The 21,121-nt window shown below is 41.8% G+C and overlaps 1 protein-coding gene across 1 annotated transcript in view; it reads right to left on the bottom strand.

Annotated features, from left to right (window-relative positions):
* Positions 1-2,642: 2,642 nt before the first annotated feature.
* The window catches only part of LOC149465860 (protein-glutamine gamma-glutamyltransferase 5-like), a 58,663-nt gene continuing 40,184 nt past the window's right edge, over positions 2,643-21,121 (bottom strand). The window contains exons 7-13 of the mRNA XM_089673391.1: positions 19,555-19,693; positions 14,552-14,655; positions 13,986-14,225; positions 11,146-11,541; positions 6,746-6,906; positions 4,819-4,952; positions 2,643-4,094 (exon numbers count right to left, since the gene is read on the bottom strand). Of these exons, the coding sequence (XP_089529517.1) occupies positions 3,947-4,094; positions 4,819-4,952; positions 6,746-6,906; positions 11,146-11,541; positions 13,986-14,225; positions 14,552-14,655; positions 19,555-19,693 (1,322 nt within the window). The 3' untranslated portion in view covers positions 2,643-3,946. The remainder of the gene's footprint in view (positions 4,095-4,818; positions 4,953-6,745; positions 6,907-11,145; positions 11,542-13,985; positions 14,226-14,551; positions 14,656-19,554; positions 19,694-21,121) is intronic.

Below are 21,121 nucleotides of genomic sequence, written 5' to 3'. Positions count from 1 at the left end.
TAGCACACATTACAAATGCTATCACAAGCATGAGACTACAGGATTGGCTGGCTTAAATCAGGTTTGGTCTCCACCCAGAGACTGGCTATATCAATCACCTTGCAGGAGGACATAAAGACAGGGAGAGTGCATCATAGCCAAAACCAGGATGATATGATATAACCAGCAGATATGATGAAGCCGGAACACTTCACGCTCCTGACAGCTGTGTTCTCTCTTTAGCTAAACCATAGTGCTCTGGAAATTCTTTTTAAGTAAAAGTAAACTAAGTAAAACAGATTGTGTATATATAGTTAAAATATGAATCAAACAGTTTAAAATGTAGAAACCTTAGAATTAAAATGGGATTGACTATTACAATTTCCCTTTGTAGAGTTGTTTCTGTGACTATGTCTGGCTGTGTATTTTTGGGAGGCAGTGGTTTTCAACACTTCCTTACTTGAAAATGCTGCTGGTGTAGAACCACTTGGTGATTATCCAGAAGCAGCAGAGAGGGTTTTTCTGGAATGTGAACTCTGGAGGGAAAAGCTACTTGCACTTTCATATTGCTCCTCATCATTTCATATAAAGTATTCTTTAATGCCTTTAGGATATCTCTGGCATGTCAGGATATGTTTTGTCATCCTTGTAGCATTTGGAAAAGAATATTTATTATTACTTTGTGAAGATCCCCACACATTTCCTTCCTTGAATTCTGTGACATGTATTCTATGTGAGCAGGCACTACTGTGTCACATATTTCACAGAGCCTGTCTTCTGAACTACAAAGATGCTGAAAGGAGGGGTTTCAGGAGGCGGAGTCAGTACAGGAATCACTACTTTACAGGCAGCAATGTACCATGGGATATGTAGTCCTTAGAAGTCAAAGATAATTCAAAGGAATGAGCAGAAGATAAGCTGCAATGCATGAAGGGAATTCAGAACGTATTGGAAAAAGATGGCTAGTTTTTCCAGTAAGTGCCAAAAATAACTATTGTTTGTATTGCTGTTACAATGCTGATGTTATAAAATTAAAGTGTATGATGTGACTATATTTTTTTTGTTTAGGATGCTTTGCATGAATCAAGTAACCTTCACATTGATGATGTGAATGTACAATATATGTAAAGTGCTGCATAAACTGACAGCGCCATATAAGTAACTATAATAAATAAATAAAACATTTTACCAATTGGAGTCATATAACAAAAAACACATTAACAAGTGGGACTGTGTAATGGATATTGCTGATTATGTATATTATATATGAAAGAAATGTGTATTACATATATGATTCATTAAAATGTGGGTGCTGATTCACTGGAGGAGATTTACTAACGCTGGTTCTCAGAATCTGGTGCAGCTGTGTATGGTGGCCAATCAGCTTATAACCTCAGCTTGTTCAATTAGGCTTTAGCAATAAAACCTGGAAGCTGATTGGTTTCCATTGAAGTAGTGCACGAGATTCTGAGTGAACCAGTTTTAGTAAATAAACCCCACTGATTCATGAAAACTAGAGAAAAGACAATAGGCACAAAAGTAGAGTTGGTATGCATGTCTTAGCTTTGCCATTTTTTTAATTTTTTTTGTTTGTTTGTTTTACCTTTTTGATTTCTGCCGTTCTTCCCTAGGTGAGAATGATATGTCCTTCACCTGCAGCCTCCTGGGATATCCCCTTCACATATCCCAGGAGGCTGCAGGAGTCCTTTCACAGAGCTGTGGGCGGGTGAAACTGCCGCACATCCTTCAGGCTTGATTGCCTGAACCTGGAAGTGGCAACCAGGTTCCTGATGACAAAGTGCACCAAGATGGGACACAAGCTGTGAAGCTTGATCAACAGATCACAGCATGACAATGCTTGATCTTCTTGGCAGGTGAGTTTGCTTTCTAGGATGGGGGGAGTAAAGTTCCTCTTTAAAATTAAATACTGCGTGTAGGGGCGGACTAACCATTCAGGCACTGCCCTAGGGCTCGGGGTCAGTAGGGGGCCCCATGAGATGTCCCTGGTACCTTTCATAGGCTTTTTTGGGTGTGGTTTGAGTGTGGGCGAAGACACAGGGGCCCTATGATTTCCTATTGCCCAGGGGCCCCATGAGTTGTCAGTCTGCCCCTGACTGCGTGTTAAAGTGACCCGACCCAGCTGTGCCACTGAACACCGCTCCACTGAAGAGAAACTGTCTGATGAAGTTTCTTTTGATACCTCCAGGAACGCTGATCTCCTATGTCCTCTGCAATTCTCAGGGATAGGGATCAGTGGAAGAAACTGATAAAGAAACTTTATCTGATTCCCCATCATTGGAGCCACTTTTGGTGGCATGTGTGGCAGTAGAGGTAAGAATTCCATTTACATGGACAGCTCTTCTTGGGGAATTAAGTTAGGTGACAGGGTCAAATTTAATGCATGTGCATTAATGCAATTTATCACAGCAATCTAAATAGGCCCTATATGTTTTCTTCCATTCTTCTGAGTCAATAAAAGCATAAAAAATGCAATAACCAAACATGTTTATGAAGTGGCCACTAAATAACGCACCATGTTCCCAAACCGATGTTGTCTTTGGGGACAGGGCTTCTTCACACTTTTTGGGACTGCTAATTCAACACAGAATTCTCATCATTTGGGAACCTTATACTGTTTGATTCCCGATAAAGAAAAACACAAATAAATAGAATTATTTTATTTCTTAGAATACTAGAAAATCATGCAACTCATCATTATATTTACAAACCATCTGCAATGTTTGCCTGCAGTATCAATTATTTAATGCATTTTCTTCAAGAGATTTACAGGAGTTTTAGAAATTTTGTGCAAGCATTTTTGCTCATGTATCAAGCTTCAGACATTTGTTTCCTGGGCTGGGCAAGGTGTGTGTCTGCGTGTGTGTGTGTGTGTGTGTGTGTGTGTAGGGGGGGGGGTCAGTTCTTCATGTATGAATACATGCGTGTTGCATATTTACAGGCACTTCTATTGAAGTCTATAGGCCAACAATGCCTGAATATGCTGAAAAAAAACACATGTACTTTCAGGTTGAATGAGTGTAAAATACACTAGTGATGCATTTCATGAGTTGTATAACGTCCCAGTTCTTTATTTTTTTGTGCTTGGAATCCTTATGTATATCAAATCAGAACTGTGTAAGAAAACATTAATCTGCACTGGTCTCTCTGCAGAGGTCAAACATGACCCCCCCCCCTGCTGAATCAGATCTAGAGCTCTCCAATTGGAAGGGAACATGAGCTTTGCTGACTGAAGAGCTGTGACTCAGCAGGGGGTGTGTTTGGTGTGTCTGCAGAGGGACCACTGCTTCCGCATAGAGATCAAGCTTGCAGGGGACAGACATTCTTGTTTTACACAGGCTATTGGCTGCTTTACAAATGAAACAAACTGTAAAACTTTGCATGCCTTTTGTTTTGATTCACCTGAAATCAGGGGCGGACTGACAACTCATGGGGCCCCCGGGCAATAGGAGATCATGGGGCTCCTGTGTCCTTGCCCAAACTCAAAAAAGTCTATGAAAAAGGTACTCGGGGCATCTCATGGGGCCCCCTACTGACCCAGGGCCCTCTGGCAGTGCCCGAGTTTGCAAATGGTCAGTCCGCCCCTGCCTGGAATGCATTTAGCTGACTTAAACTGAAAGTTCAGTTTGGCTTTGAAGATGCCTTTAACTGGAAGCCGACTGAGAGGAACATTTGTCTTACTTTCTCTACTCATGTTTACCATATTGTATCAGCAGTTAACAGGATAATTTTACATCTAGTGCTTGCTTTTTAATCATATGAAACACAAGAAGAAACTCATTGTCTTATATACAAATCCCATTCCATACTGTGGTTCATGTACCATACTTGTCATATAATACATTCCTATCAATGTATCTCAAAGATCTAGAGGGCTTTACAAATTTCCCACTCCACCCAACCCCACCAAACAAGTCCTGTATAATTCCTAAAACTGAGGCTGAGCAGATCAAGGGTTGACTATGACAGTCTTGTAGCCTTTCAGGACCTGGAACTTGCTGCTGCTGAAGTTGGCTTGAAGCTGTTTGAGGCCAGGCTTGCACGGAACCAAGTCAAATTCCACAATTGATGTTTCCTTACTCTTCATGGTACCCACACTGATAAAAAAAAGAAAGTCAGCGTATGTAAATGATACAACAATATTTACAAATAAACAACAAGAATCTATTTCTGTACATATACTGTATGCCACCGGGCTGCTGTTATAAACCACAGGGTCCTATACAACCAAACTGACAGCCCCTTCCCCCAAAAGACACAGTTTAGTATTCTTTAGTTATGAATGAACACAATGATCAGTACTGATCACTCATTGTGTTCATTCATGAAAGGAAGGGGTTGGTAAATGTGACATATTTACTGAACCCCTCCCCCAATCTCCATCCTGAAGGATCCTATTGTGTGCTTGCAGCTTCCAGTGGGAAGGAGAGGAGAGAATCCGGCAGCACTGCAGGGTGGGGGCACACAGGAGAGCCTGGGCAAGAAGGGGAAATGTATGGCGTACAGAGCAGGTAATGGGTGTGGCGGGGGGCAGTTACTGGAACCAATGGTACAACATGAGCACTACTCCATGATGACCATTGCTCACTAGAAGTCAACAGTGGAGATGCTGATGTACCAAGAAAGACATAGTGGTGCCACTAATGTGCTTACTGTATCTGATAATTCATAACACTTTTCCAGGCTAAACTGTCACACAAAGAAGTTTGACCATCATAATTATCAATAGTTTGATCTATAATGGTACTTTCCTTTTATCTGGTATCACACACATTCTACAGCCAGTTTCCCAGTGAAGATGATGTTTGTGCAGTCACTTACAGTAATTTAAGCTGAGTCTTCATCAGACCACTGCCCTCGATCACCAGGAGACAGTCCTTTACATCTTCTTTGAGGGGATTGGAGAACATCATACGCACCTTGCATGGTTTGTTCACTACAGGAGATCCCAGAAACTGCATGTAATAAAAAGTAATTATTACAGCAGTCTTATTTTATTTGTTTCCAATATTTCTAAAGCATTGTAATAGTAAGCAGTAATTTACAGATCTGTAGGGCAGTCCATATCAGTCCCTGTGCCCTATAGAAGCTCAGAAATGTCCTTAGCACATATGTAGGCAGGTGCAGTCTATTTTCTCCACTGCAGGTGGCACTCAACTGCACAGCATTGCAGAGGGAGAGGAAGTCAAGAGGAACCTAGTTTCTCTATAGTTTCCTGGGTCACAGGGGACAGCTATCTGTTTGGATGCTGGCACCCCATGTGACTTTGGTGGCCATCTTGGGTCAGGCAGAGTCTATAAGACCCTGGCTCCTGGGCTTGGCACTCTTTTCAGATGTGACTAGGGTAGTGACAGGTCTCCCGTTTGTCAGGGACACTGCATAGCATCAGGGAAAGGCTCTAGAGGAGTAGAGAAAGTGTAGGGACACACCATCCTACATGGAAGCCCCCCCATATGGTATACACTGGTCAGGTCACATTCTGCTCCTTGAGACAGATGCTGTCGGCACACATGAGACCTTCTGCTACTGATACATTGCTGTTACGTTCAGTGAGTGCTCCCGGTTGGGTTGACTTCCCAACAGGCAATACAACATATTCCTGTTACTCTGCACCTGGACTCTGAGTGTTTTCTGCCACTGCACCATGCTGCACACCCTTCTGCATACTATGAAATAATTTGGTAGGATACTGTTGTTGTATTTCCTCTGGCTGCTCCTGACTTTCCTTCAATTATGTAAGTATGGATGTGGTGGGTATGTTAGATTTTTAAGGCTAACTTCACCTTTTCCAGAAAGGCTTTTCCACCTTTTTCTGGTATGTATTGTTAAACTCTTCAGGTTAGCACTAATGCTGGGATTCACGTCCAACGGTTTTCACATTCTAGCAACAAGGCAGGACGTGGGGACTGCTAACTGAAAGGTTTTTGGCAAGGCTTCCAGGGGGTATGACAGTAAAATTGACGAATGCTTTAAAAAAAGTTCCATAGTTTTAGATATCTACTGGGGCCCCTTGACTGCATAGGATACTTTCTGGAAAACGTGAACCTAGCCCTTTAACTCATTTTGAAGACTGATATGAATAGTTGTGTTTTTTTTTAAATAAAGGATTAAGTGGTATAAAGGAGCAAAATTATGGAAAAATCTGCTTCATTTGCAATTTAGTAGACTACACCATTCTTTCTGATGAATATACAGCTGACCAAGTAATATTAGTAAATTGTTAATAAAGAGTGGTCAAAAGGATCACTACTGACTCTGCAAACAGATTAACCACAAACAGCAATGGGTTGAGAGGTGTCTGGCTACTCAGTGGGTTCCATGCAGCAGGTCTATCTATATAGGATAATAGCCATCTATGGCCTCTAGCTTGGCAAATGCATACAGAAAGGACATTATTTTATAAGTGGTCCCAATACATATGTGACCCACTCAGTGGGTTCCATGCAGCAGGTCTATCTATATAGGATAATGGCCATCTATGGCCTCTAGCTTGGCACATGCATACAGAAAGGACATTATTTTATAAGTGGTCCCAATACATATGTGACAATTTCAAAGGTCATTGGGTGCCAAACAGGATATTTACACTGCTTTGTTTCTGGGCAGGTTGCAGAAGGTAAGGTTTGGTTTATCTACACGTACAGCCTCTATGCCACTAAGAAGGTAATTTAGTGTTAAGGATAAATAAGGACATTATAGTAAAAGTTACAGTTATTTTTTAGTGTCTAAATATATAGATTAATCTTACATTTATCATGATTTGTGGAACAGCCAGGTTGATGTCTTTCTTCACGAGAAGTTTCTCCCAGGTCACATTCTGCTCACCAACAGCTGTCACTCTTACCAAGTTGTTGTCATCAAGATACTTTCCATATTGTGAATATGGGATTTGTAAAAAGATCCATTTCTCTGCCGGGACAGTTGGTAAAGACTTAGTTATTCATATGTTCATTTGTTTACTATATATACAGTATATATTGCTCTTACCTGTACATTTATATTTAAATCAATTCACAGCCTAATATCCCAGCAGTTCTTTATTTGGCTATGGGTACCAATGTGTATTGTGTGTGTTTTAAAATAGTTCTTTGTATGCATTGCAACTATGGCATAGTCTAAGTTGTTACCTGATTTGTGTTTTTTTTTTTTTATGGTCAAGATGTTCTTTTACTTTTTACTAATTAAAAGCTAAACTACAGTCTTATATCAAAACATAATTTATGTAGTCATTAAAATAATTAAAGCCCAAATCTTTTTTAAAAATAAAATGGGCCTCCAGCCAGTCTACAAAAAAGAAAAAAAAGCTTAAGGAGGCAAAACTCACCTTCAATTTGGAGCTGTCCCCAACAGTATGTCCTCAGTCTACCAGGATAAATAGTGTCCAACTTCACTCAACTTCAGGGGCAGAATGACCATTCGGAAACTCGGGCACTGCCCGAGGGCCCGGGGTCAGTAAGGGGCCCCATAAGATGCCCTTGGTACCTTTTATAAGCTTTTTTGGGTGTGGTTTGAGTGTGGGCGAGGACAAAGGGGTCCCATGATCCCCTATTTTCCGGGGCCCCATGAGTTGTCAGTCCGCCCCTGCTCAACTTTACTCAATGGCCTGAGGAGATACTGGCAATGCAGCGCTCAAGGAACCTACCCTGATGGGGTCATCACCACTATGTCTTTCATTCACAATGTATTGATGCAGAGAGCAATGCTGACATGTCAGGAGCATGTAGCACTCCTGTTCCATGTTAGCTGCTCCTGCTCCCTGTTAGCTGCTATTCTGATTCCAGCATCCTGATTTTGGCTGAGCTGCATTCTCCCTGTCTGCGTGTTCACCTGCAGGATGATTGATGTGGCCAGTCTCAGGACCAAACCTAATTTAAGCCAGCTAAACCCTCAGTGTCATGCTTGTGACATTGTGTTTAACACATGCTGCAAGCTCCCTCTTTGTCTGCCCTGTTCTGCTGTTTAGGTTCTGCTGTTTATGACCTTAGATTGGACTATTTTCTGAACTCTGCCTGCCTTTTGACTATGGATTTGATGCTGACTACTCTGAACCTTGCCTGTCTTGTACCTGGACTGTCAATGAACCACTCTGCTTGTCTGCCAACTGCCAGTATCTGTTTACTGTGCTCAGTTCACGCCTTCCCCGGCATGGTGGCCAGGTACTATAGCACTGTGTATAAGACCTAGGAGCAATCGGTTTGGTCTGCTTGCCTTATGGGAAAGGGGGCTGCTATAGGTGAAGAACACAGAAGCCAGCTATAGTGCCTGATCACTGATTTTAGGGGTAAGCCTGACATAATGTTATCACTTCAGCACCACTCTTTGAAACATCGAAGGACTGCTTGGAGATGAAGAAGAGGCAAAGAGGAGAAGGATCCAATGCATCATGTTATTGGCATTAACACATCTGAAAAAGGTAAGTATGAAAAAAACAAAGCTAAAGCTAGGGTTGAGCAACTAATGAAAGTACTCTTGAAATTTCCTGTATAGTGGAACTCTGACAGGGAAAGGTCAGTATTTTTGGTCAATCATACACATGTGCTAACAGAAGGAAAGAAGAGAATGATGACCCATCAGTCTCTTCCTGCTCCTTCACTGTCCTGTCACTGGCTGGGCACAGGGACCTGACATTGCTTATGACAGATTTTAAAAGCAAGGTCATCAAGTTGAGATTAAACTGACTTGCCAGACAATATTACAAATCCATCATCAGGCATTACAGTTCTTATACACTCACTGGCCACTTTATTAGTTTACCTTGCTAGTGTCAAGAAAATATCCCCCACCCAATTACACCACCACCACCACCACCAGCTTGAACTGTTGATACAAGGCAGGATAGATCCATGCTTTCATGTTGTTTACGCCAAATTCTGACCCTACTATTTGCAACCAGCCTGCCCATTCTCTTCTGACCTCTGACATCATTAAGGCATTTTTGTTCACACAAATGCCACTCACTGGATATTTTCTCTTTTTCAGACTCTTCTCTGTAAACCCTAGAGATGGTTGTGTGTGAAAATCCCAGTAGATCAGCAGTTATTGGAATACTCAGACCAGCCCGCCTGGCACCAACAACCATGCCACGTTCAAAGTCAACTAAATCCCCTTTCTTCCCCATTCTGATGCTTGGTTTGAACTTCAGCAAGTCTCCTTCACCATGTCTACATGCCTAAATGCATTGAGTTGCTGCCATGTGATTGGCTGATTAGCAATTTTTATTACAAAGCAATTGAACAGGTGTTCTAATTAAAATATGAAGCAGCGCCAAACCCAACAAAATTATAGGCAAAACAATAAAAAAAATATATAAAAACAAATAAAAGCAGCTGCCCTTTTAAATGAAACAACACTTTACATAAATGTGCAATTAATAAAAGTAGGCGCTCACCAATATAGTGTAAATGTGACAGTCATATAGAATAAATAGAAATCAACATAACATGAATAGAAAATACTGTGTCACAAGAAACGTGAAATCCAAGATCCCAAAAAGTCTATTCTAATGTGACAGTCTAACTGATGTCTAATTCTTTCGACTCTAAACTGTTCCACCACTGCGCATGGCTAAAATGGGAACTCACCAAATCAACTTGGCCAACAAAGTAGCCAGCAAACCTGTAACCACAGATCCTGTATGCCTTAGGTATGATGCACAATCCTGCAGAATCCTTCAACCTCATCCAATCACAAGATATTAACCACCTTCTCCATGTCTCAGAAAAAGGCCAAGAAAAATAATCATAGTGCAGCAAATTCTTTATTTAAAATGTGTAAAAATATATATATTCCACTCACATATTTTAGGTGCGACAGGGAGCACCAACCCAAACAGCTCACTCGGTGTGCGTTCCAATGCCTGGAAGTGATGTCAGAGGAACCAGGAGTGTGTGCGGCTCAAGCCTCAATGCATTTCGTGTGTAGCACGTCCTCAGGAAGCTAAGATTAGCTAAGATTCTGCATGACTGTGCATCATACCTAAGGCATACAGGATCTGTGTTTACAAAATTGCTGGCTACTTTGTTGGCCAAGTTGATCTGGTGAGTTCGCATTTTATTTTTTTTTAGCAAGCTCTAATTATAAATCATCATATTTGGCAATCAACAAGTCTATACTGGACGAGGATGCATGTTCCTACGCACCAATTTAGCCAATTGATAAATATAAATTTTACCTTTATTAGGCTTTTTATAAAAAATGCATGTACTGAACGGCATTAATTCAAAACCTTATAGACTGCAAAGCACTGTGCTACAATCTCCTAAATGAATTAATTACAATTATTAACCAGTGAACCCAACCCTTGCATCTACATGGTTGCCAGCACCATGTCAAGTTAGATTACTTACCATTTTTGGATTAAGTTGTGGCCAAAACAATTGCAGTTTGATCATATGCCTATCAGGTAAGATGCACACACTCTCTACTGAAGAGATAAATTTATCCCAGGAAAGGAATCAATAGGTAATGATCTATCTTGCTACAGATATGTAACACGGGTACACTCATCCACAGGCTTCAATGTGAGCCGCTAATGGAAAAACCCCATACATCACCATATCCAGTCAAAAATACCTCACTATCTTGAGGAATGCAAATAAAGCATTAATAAGCGCAGTGCAACCAACTCCAAAAAAGGGGTGTAAATACCATGTGCATTCAAAACGTGCTGTCAAGTGACCCAAAAAAGAAAAGAACTCTACTTTTGCTCCGATTATAGCTCCCATTGAGTTCTCATGTTAGCCATACATGGTGGTAAAACACAGTTTGGAGTCGAAAGAATTAGACACCAGTTGGACTGTCACATTAGGATAGACTTTTGGGGATTTTGGATTTCACGTTTCTTGTGACACAGTATTTTCTATTCATGTTATGTTGATTTCTATTTATTCTATATGACTGTCACGATTGCAGCATTTTGGTGAGCACCTACTTTTATTAATTTCAGAACTGAACAGATGTACCTAATAAAGTGGTTAGTGAGTGTATATGTTTAAAGCTTTAAGATTTAGGATTGGGTGTGTGGTCCCAGTAGTAGCTGCTATTATTTGTACATAATTTTTTCATACTTGACACTTATAATGTACATTGTTTTATAAATTTCACGAACACCGTAATTGATATTCTAAGTAGATAAATGATACACCTTACCTTCACTGGGCTCTAGATCAATGTACATGGATTCCTTCCACAACTGGTGTCCAGGTTTGCCTGTGTGCCTAATAGCCTGTGCACTAAAACACAGTTTAAGGGTCTTGGCAACAGAACGCAAGTTACCAGCTAGTAACGCTAAGTTTATTGCTTGTCCCAGCTGTGGAGACTCCACCAATTTAAACCTTAGAATCAGTTGAGCATCTTGCACTGGGCGATTTAGACGTTCATATTCATGAAGAGATCCATTCTGAGTTTCTTGATCAGGGAAAACATCATTAGCAGCGAAACCATTGGTATGGTCATGGTGTACACCACCATTAGAGTGCACCATAATGTTTGTCTTTTGTAGTCTTCTCAGTGCTTTCAGGTATGCTTTTCTTTCTTCACCGGTTCCTTGATAAATGACAAACAAATCTTTATGCAATAAAACAAATAATAAAAGACAATCAAACTTGCAGCTTGTTGACCTATGTATAACATGTGTTGCCTGGTAATTGTCTACGCAGGAGCTTCATGAAAGGAAAACTCATATGGTTTTGGTTAGATTCCATTTTATTTTTTTAGGTGTATATGTTTTTAAACATTTTTTTACCCGTTATTATATATGAATGCAAAGTGCTCTCTGATTGAACAAGTTGTAGATTGTGACATCACTGCCCTGCCTCTACACCTCATCCAATAAGAAAACGCTTTGCAGCAGGCATGTGGGAGCTAGTTGAAATCAATGTAGTAGTGGTGCCAACTACAGTCATTTTTCAGCTTCCATGGAGATCCCACGGGTATGGCACATACATACTTACATTGGTCCAAGCTGAACTAAGATAACTATGTACAAATTGAGATACTTCAGCTTTAAGCATTGCATAGCGTCCAGCATCTCCACTGTAAGAACATGCTCTCTAGCAGTGAGAGATGGAATGCTCATTTCATCTAGTAAATGTCTTGGTAGACCAAAACAGTGATGTGAGGCTATATTCTAAATTAGGAATACAAACCATAGTATGTCATCTTACACAAAAAATTAGAAGAATTCACAGAATTATTAGAAGTTACGGTATATAGCCAGATGTCTACTACATGATTGAGATATTTTTATGCAAGTTATTAAATACATGAGCTGCTTCCGATCTTTACATGTGCATCATCTGAGGCTTGTCTTCTACACATTACACTTTATGGTGATTAGGAAACATTTACAGAATCTGCATTTCTATAGTGATGGGAACATAAATACAAAATTGGGAAATGTTGCAGGATGATCAAATACAATCTCTTTGTGATTTTTTGGGGGGAGAGCCTCAAATGCTGTGTTCAAGTTACCTACCAGCCCGCCTATTTACAATTACTAGTATAGGCACCATGTGCTTAATCATTGCATAACCATAGTTTAATTTCTTGTTTTATTTTTAATATCGTACTGTAATATAATAGATTGCCTGGGTGTGGTGTGTAACCTTTGAAAAGCACCACTTATTTATATCCCCAGTTTTACCCCAACACAACACTGAAAACATGAATACATCCCTAAAGGGCAGTTCCCCTTTTTAAAGAAATAAAAAAATCCTTAGGCACCACAGCTTTTTCTGTACATTAAAACACTGTGCCCCATTTTTTATGCATGTGCAGGAGTGCAGTCATCTCGGTACATTGAAAGCGTGCTGGAATGTACACTGAACTATGCATGTGCAGCTCAGTGTACATTCCTCATACAACTGCATATCAGGGTTGACAACTGTCAGCAAATGTCAGGTGTCAGTAAATATCAGTTAGAGAAATTTTATGTCAGTAAAAATACATCCTTTATTTTCTGGCAGGTGTTGGCTCAGCAAGTGTAAGAAAGAACCCCTTGACAGCTTGATGCAGCGCCCGTAGCCACTTATTCAGGCAGAGTTTGAAGCCATTTGGGATTATTTTTGAATAGAAGCAGGCTGAAGCTGATGGTGGAAGGAGCAGGCGGACACATTTTCCGATCCTGCTCCTCTAGTTTTGGCTGTGGTGTGTTCTCAACTGTGCTCTTCTTGCCGACTCGCTGCATAGATATGGCCACATTTGGCCCACAGGCCACAGTTTTGAGACCACTGCTGTAAAGGATAAACCCTGTACAGGATGTAAAATAGGGCTACACCTGCCTGTGTTACTGAACTGCGGGAGAAAGATCAGGCCTCCTGTCCTGTCAGGAAGGGCTGTACTATTTAGTAATGCTGTGAAGATCTTGCGACTGGATGAACAGAAATACAACTTATTTGGCAGTTAAAAAAACGCCAATATGTTTTTCACCTTTGTATGTAAGAGGAACCTTACTGCCTCTGCTCCATCCATCCCCTATTACCTGGTATGCTAAGTTCTCTTTAAAAAAAACATACTCGCCTGCCCAGCATTGTCCTGCAGTGATCTACTGTTCAGGGGTGACAAGTGATGTCCCACAATGCCATCTTATTCCGGTTCAGCTTGCTGCCTTTCTTGGGTTCAGGCATCCTGGCCCCAATGACACGTGGGGCTCTGCCCTCCCCAGTGGCTCTGTGAATGGCCTCCTGAGATGCATAACAAGATTATCCCAGGGGGCTGCTGAAACCTGACATGTCATTCTAGCCTAGGCCAGAATGGTGGGCCAAAAATAGCCCCCCCCCACCAAAAAATGATGGCTGTTATAATTGAGGAGGGGAGCAGAGCTATGGACCCCAAGTCAATTCGTGAAGTAAAGTTCCACCTTAACTAGCTGAAGTTCAGCTTTAAACTGATTTGTGGGTTTATGTAATTATTTAATCACTTTATGACGTGAGCAGGACTCAATAACAAAAAAAATGCATATCTGATATTTACAAAGATATTGGGTTTACCTTCATCATATTTATAGTTGTCAGTGATGTCTTCTCGTTCGTCCGCTCCAACACACTTTGTGCTAATCTGATTTCCAATCAAATGTGGATCACAAAAATGCTTTTCTTTTTTTGTTCCATATAATGTCCATGACACACAATCTGCATTCACCATGGAAAAGACGAATGGGGAATCATAGTTCAGGTGGACCTCCCCTTCTCTTATGGCTTTCACAGAGGTAGGGCCACAGCAGTAAATACCTGGAGGAATGTAATATGTTTATGTTGAGAGGCATGCTTAGTATGTAAAGCTGGCCATACATTGATCAAAATTCAACTGGTTCAATGGGAATTAGAGAACATTTTATTGATGTGTGGCCGTTCATGTTGATGAGAAGTTGATCTATCGATTGACTCCTCCTGAACAGGACTACTGGTATATATTCACTTGATTAATGCTTTTCCCGCTGTCAAAATACAATGGTTCAGCAGGGAGGATTCTTTCATTCACCTTGAACTTGTTGATGGGGGACCATGCATGACCAGTTTAAGTGGTAACAAACAATTACAATATATGTTCCTCATACCATCACTTGTCTCCTGTGGAGTTGGATCTAGAATTTGCCATCCTCCATGGCCTGGAGGTAAATCTCTTCTTGCCATCCAGCACTCACACCACACATGGAAGTTCCTAAGTTAAAAACACAATTGTATAGGGCCAAATGCTTTTGCCTTTTCAAAAGTTATACGACTTAAAATTGAACTGCGGAATCTATTTAAAGTCTAAGTGAAGTCATGGTATACAGCGGGAATCTCCAAATTTGTGAAGAAAGCAGACAGTTTACTGTCCTTCAGACTTTGGGGGGGTGTTGGAGTAGGCATCAGTGTGAATAAACAATGTCCCATCTTTGGTATTAGGAGAATTATTGGTGCTCCATCGTTTGTGCCAATGGGAAGAATAGTGCCCCATTGTTGGTGTCAGTGGGAAGAATAGTGGCCCATCCTTGGTGTCAATGGGAGGAATAATGCCCCGTCATTGGTGTAAGTGGGAGGCAAAATGCCCCATCGTTGGTGTCAATGGGAGGAACTGTTAGTGTAAGCGCAGGAATTATTGCCAAATTGTTTGTGCCAGTGGGAAGAATAATGCCTTGTATCAGGGAGAAAATTGTCCCAATGGCACACAAAGGGCCACATTTGGCCCCCCCCGACCGCAGCTTGGAAATCACTGGTATACAGTATATCATTATGCAGTCACATTTCTGAGCAGCATTACTGATTGGAGCATTGTGTAGGGGGCCACTGAAGATTCCGGGCTTGTGTACTTGAGCAGAAGTCTGGCTCTCCAGTGTGCTCGACAAACAGGACAGTTCGATATAGTTGTAAAGCATTGACTCATAACAATATCAAAAACCTGACATAATCTTTACTTATTATACAGATCGACTGAAAAACAATAAAAAAAAACATGACTTCATGAATAGGTGTCCCTTGTTCCCATCTCAGAAAATTGGGAGGTATCCATTGGGGAGATTTGCCTTTACTTCCTGTCCCAAATCCAAAGTGAAGGAATCCCTGGTTGTCACCAGGGTCACCAGAATTAGTGTCCCCATTGGAAGATTTCCCCTCTGCTACTGTTCTGGGGACACCTCCAAATTTAGGATTTTCTTTAACTTTCACTCTCTGTGCTAATGGTAAACAGGACAAATAGAGTGGTTTAATCTCTCCAATGGGGGCACAAGTAGCAATAACAACCTGACAGATGTTCTAATTCCTCTCTATTCTATCCAGAACTAAAAAAAATGTTTTTCCTTTGAAAATTCTTTAACCTCTTCACGCCGACTGATCGCAAATGTGCGGCCTCCCGGCGTCTGGGCCTAGATGCCGAGCGGCCGCACATTTGCGTTCTATTAAAAAAGAACATATGTGCTGAGAGCGTGCACCCTGCGCACTCCCAGCACACATGCCCGGTGCTTACGGAAAAGGTCCCAATCTCCTCTTTCGATCGGGACCTTTCCCAATCATGTGACCGCCGTGACGGCGTGTCATGGCGGTCACATGACCCTAAACCCCGCCCCGCCTCCCGGCTTCTGAAACCCTTAAAGCCCTGGTGCGAAGGGGTTAAATAACATTCAATGCTGTTTTTTTTGCTTTTGACCTTTATATCACTAATTTGTTACCACAGAACACAATCTCGCTTCGTGGATGCTGTAATATTATTAGACCACCCTATTGTTTGGTTTTGTAATATATTAATATTTGTTAACAACTGCAAGAAATTTAAAAACTGAACACCAGGTAGATTACAAATCAAATGTATGTATTTTCACATAAAGCTACCAACCAAAATAATTAGATTAATTTTTATATGTAAATAACGTAAGCGCCTGAATCTGTCCTTCTGAATGTCTTATTCCAATGCAAAGCAAAACTAGTAGAGAGGGGCAGCACTCTGATCTCTATAACTTCACATAGTGCTGTTGATCAACAGTTTGAACATACTTAACCTCTTCACGCCCTTTAAAGGGTTTCTGATGCCGGGAGGTGGGGCGGAGTTTAGGGTCATATGACAGCAGTCACATGATCGGAAAGGTCCCGATCGCAAGGAGAGACAGGGAATTTTCATATGGACATGGACATGTACTGGGAGCAGGAGCGGACTGACCATTTGAGCACTCGGGCACTGCCTGAGGGCTTGGGGTCAGTAGGGGGAGCCATGAACTGCCCCTGGTACCTTTTATAGGCTTTTTTGGGTGTGCTTTGAGTGTGGGCAAGGACACAGGGGCCCCATGATCCCCTATTGCCTGGGGGCCCCATGAGTTGTCAGTCCGCCTCTGAGTGGGAGCGCGCATGTTTATTTACAAATGGTATACAAATATGCGGCCACTCGGCGTCAAGGCCCAGCCGCCGAATGGCCGCATATTTGCATACTGTCGGCGTGAAGAGGTTAACAAGACCTTGTCAAAGATCACAGGGAAGCACATACTATACCTTTAGATAAGCCGCATAATATTTGCCTTTCTCATTGACTGTGCTGCTAAACTCTGCACTGTTGCTGAGAAATGGTCTGCAGGAAAACTGACACTTCTGGGAGTGTCGATATCCTGAGTGTTCCACAGCTCTTACTGGTTTCCCCTGATAACCTCCACTTATTAAAGGAGACAGTAGTGAAGGGAAGGTGAGCTGGAGATATAAGTGAAAGCTTCCAGGGAGAACCCAAGAGGTCAACACTCCAGGAAGTGTCAGTTTCCTTAAGGACCATTTCTCAGCAATGAAGCGTAGTTTAGCACCGTGGGAAGTGGAAAAAGTAAGCATTGAGTTTCTTCTTTACAGCCATGTGTTTGCTTGAGATCTTTTTTTTTGATTGATGTGATAAGGTCACTTTAAAGGGTGCCCTTATCAGTGTACCACTTTTCCTACACTGACCCATCACGGGCTGGGGACAGGTTGATAACAAGTTGCTTTGCACTTCACTGCAGTAGAGATAAGTGAAGTCACAGACCTGGTTGTGTAGCAGAAGTGTCTAGATCGCAAAACTGGCTGTTACAAAACCAGGCATTTTGAAAGAGAAAAAGTCCATAGGCTGTGCTACTGTAACAATCCACCTGTGGGTTCACTTGTAATGGCAGATTGCACATGACTACAATCTGGAGATGTTGGGTTTCTGGAATTGCTCTTCATCTCCTGATAGTTTCTGCCACTACAATATATGCACAACTAACAACTGTTACCATCTACAGTATGTAAGGAACCTTGTATTCCCACCCATTGACCGATTAACAGGTTCTGTCTGTTTAAATCTGCCTGGCATCTGTACCGTCAGCAGCTCTGGAAAAGACCTGGATCCTGAGTTGCAGCTTATATCTGTATCTATATCTGTGACACAGCTGGTACACTCACCGTCCACTTTATTAGGTACACCCACTGGCCACTTTATTAGGTACACCTTGCTAGTACCAGGTTGGAACTACGTTTAGCCTTCAGAACAGCCTTAATTCTTCATAGATTCAACAAGGTGTTGGAAATATTCCTCAGGGATTTTGGTCCATATTGACATGATAGAATCACGCAGTTGCTTCAGATTTGTTGGCTGCACATCCATGATGAGAATCTCCCATTCCACCACATCCCAAAGGTGCTCTATTGGATTGAGATCTGGTAACTGTGGATGCCATTGGAGTACAGTGAACTCATTGTCATGTTCAAGAAACCAGTTTGAGATGATTTGAACTTTATGACATGGTGCATTATCCTGCTGGAAGGAGCCATCAGAAGATGGGTACACTGTAGTCATAAAGGGATGGACATGGGCAGCAACAATACTCAGGTAGGCCGTGGCGTTAAACGATGCTCAATTGGTACTAAGGAGCTCAAAGTGTGCCAAGAAAATATCCCCCGCACCATTACACCACAACCAACCTGAACAGTTGAGTTGATACAAGGCAGGATGGATCCATGCTTTCATGTTGTTTACACCAACTTCTGACCCTACCAGCTGAATGTTGCAGCTGAAATCGAGACTCTTCAGACCAGGCAACATTTTTTCAATCTTTTCTTGCCTAGTTTTGGTAAACCTGTGCAAATTGTAGCTGCATTTCCTGTGCTTAGCTGACAGAAGTGGCACCCGGTGTGGTTTTCTGCTGGTGTAGCTCATCTGCTAAATGGTTCAATGTGTTATGCATTCAGAGATGGTATTCTACATACCTTGGTTGTAAAAATGGTTATTTGAATTACTGTTGCCTTTCTATCATCTCAAACCAGTCTGCCCATTCTCCTCTGACCTCTGACATCAACAAGGCATTTTCGTCCACACAACTGCCGCTCACTGGATATTTTCTCTTTTTCGGACCATTCTCTGTAAACTCTAGAAGTTGTGCGTGAAAATCCCAGTAGATCAGCAGTTTTCAAATAGACAGACCAGTCCGTCTGGCACCAACAACTATGCCACATTCAATGTCACTTTAATCCCCTTTCTTACCCATTCTGATGCTCGGTTTGAACTTCAGCAACCGCCTTCACCACGTCTACATACCTAAACGCATTGAGTTGCTGCCATGTGATTGGCTGATTAGCAATTTGTGTTACTGAGCAATTGAACAGGTGTACCTAATAAAGAGGCCGGTGAGTGTATAATGCAGCTACCTGTCCTGGACTGGGGTATGAAGGGCCCACCATTTGAAGCATATGAAAAGACTTTGTCCTGTCCAATAGATTTAGCGCACTATACATAGCACACGGTAACCAAGGATCAATGCTCCCTCTCTTCTTGTCTAACTTAATTAGAGTAAGCAAAATCATTATTTTATGATAGAAAAAGCCACATAAAATAGGGAAAAGAAGCAACATTTACACTACAAGGCTCTACATCAGGGGCGGACTGACCATTTGGAAACTTGGCACTGCCCGAGGGCCCGGGGTTAGTAGGGGGCCCCATGAGATGCCCCTGGTACCTTTTTCATAGGTTTTTTTGAGTTTGGGCAAGGACACGGGCCCCATGATCCCCTATTGCCCAGGGGCCCATGAGTTGTCAGTCCGCCTCTGCTCCACATATTTAGATTCTTCAATGGACTGTGCACTTCTATAAGTGTCTTACCAGATGCTGTCATGACTTTCTTGAGGGAGCTTCTTTCCAGTTGAATCATAATACTCATCAATAACAAGATTACTGTTGGTATCGTGAGCAGAGTTGAAGATAGTTACGACCCGACTTGCAATTCCTAAACATCTCATCACTGAAAAAAAAACAAGAGAACTGCTAAGGTACTACAAAACAATGTCTAGTGCCCATGAATCTCAGCAGATGCTTGTCTATAAAAAGCTTGATAATCTTGTAATGATTATTATATTGCTAGACATTGTATATACAGTATTTCATGATATAGGTGTTTATTCTTGAACACAAGTTGTTGACTGGACAGCTGAGATTGTCCATGGATTGAAAGAAAGAGAACTTTATTCCCTACAGTCATCCCTATGAGTCTTAAATGATAAGTTAAATGATTCCTTATTCAAAAGTGTTAAAGTAAATGTGGAACTCCAAGATAATTTTTGGATAGATTGGGGAAGGGATAGAACCTTTATCAGGTTTTTACTGTGGTCACCTGAGAAGGAGAGATTCATCAGCATATATATCAGAGATACAAACATCAGTAAAACACTTTTAAAGGAAAAGGGACGTGCTAAAACAGTGTTTCCAAGACTGCAACCCTGAACTTGCCTTTAATTGGCCCTTGGGGCAGGATTGCTCCCTATGATGGAGCACTATTCCACCCACTGAAAGCAACCAAGGGGCACAATTTCTCCCAATAACACCAACGATGTGACACTATTCCTCCCTTTGACACCAACGAAGGGGCACTATTCTTCCTCCTGACACCAATGATGGGGCACTATTCTTCCCACTGGCACCAAAGATGGGGTACTATTTCTTCCACTGACTACAACAACGGGCACTATGTACTCAGAGTTTTGCAAGTACAATTATTAAAATGCTAAAAATAAGCACTTGTATACATTCATATAAACAAATAATTGAGTATATGCCACATAGGTCTAAATAAAGTTGTCTATGCCATGACCTGTTACTTTATGCACTATTAATGCACTGACACCAATGATGAGGCACTATCCCTCCCATGGACACTAATGAGGGGGCACTATTCCCGCCACTGTCACCAACAATTGAGCACTATTTCTTCCACTGACACCAATGATGAGGCACTATCCCTCCCATGGACATCAATGATGGGGCACTAGTCCTCCCACTGACACCAACAATGGAGTACTATTCCTTTCACTGACACCAACAAAAGAACACTATTTCTCCAACTGACCCAACAATGAGGCACTATCCCTCCCACGGACACCAACAATAGAGCACTATTTCTCCTACTGACACCAACAATGAGGCACTCACGGACCCCAACGATGAGACACTATTTCTCCCACTGACACCAACAATGGAGTACTATTCCTTCCACTGACACCAACCATAGAGCACAATTTCTCTCACTGACACCAACAATGGGGCACTATTCCTCCCCCTGACACCAACCATGGGGCACTATTCATCCCACTGACACCAACAATGGGGTACTATTCCTCCCCCTGACACCAACAATGGGGCACTATTCCTCCCCCTGACACCAATGATGGGCCAC

This window comes from Staurois parvus, unplaced genomic scaffold (genome assembly GCF_062004578.1).
Source record: "Staurois parvus isolate SC_StPar_1 unplaced genomic scaffold, SC_StPar_1.0 ptg000137l, whole genome shotgun sequence".
Taxonomy (NCBI): domain Eukaryota; kingdom Metazoa; phylum Chordata; class Amphibia; order Anura; family Ranidae; genus Staurois; species Staurois parvus.
The sequence above is the reverse complement of the archived record's forward strand: the minus strand, read 5'-3'. Positions and strand labels throughout refer to the sequence as shown.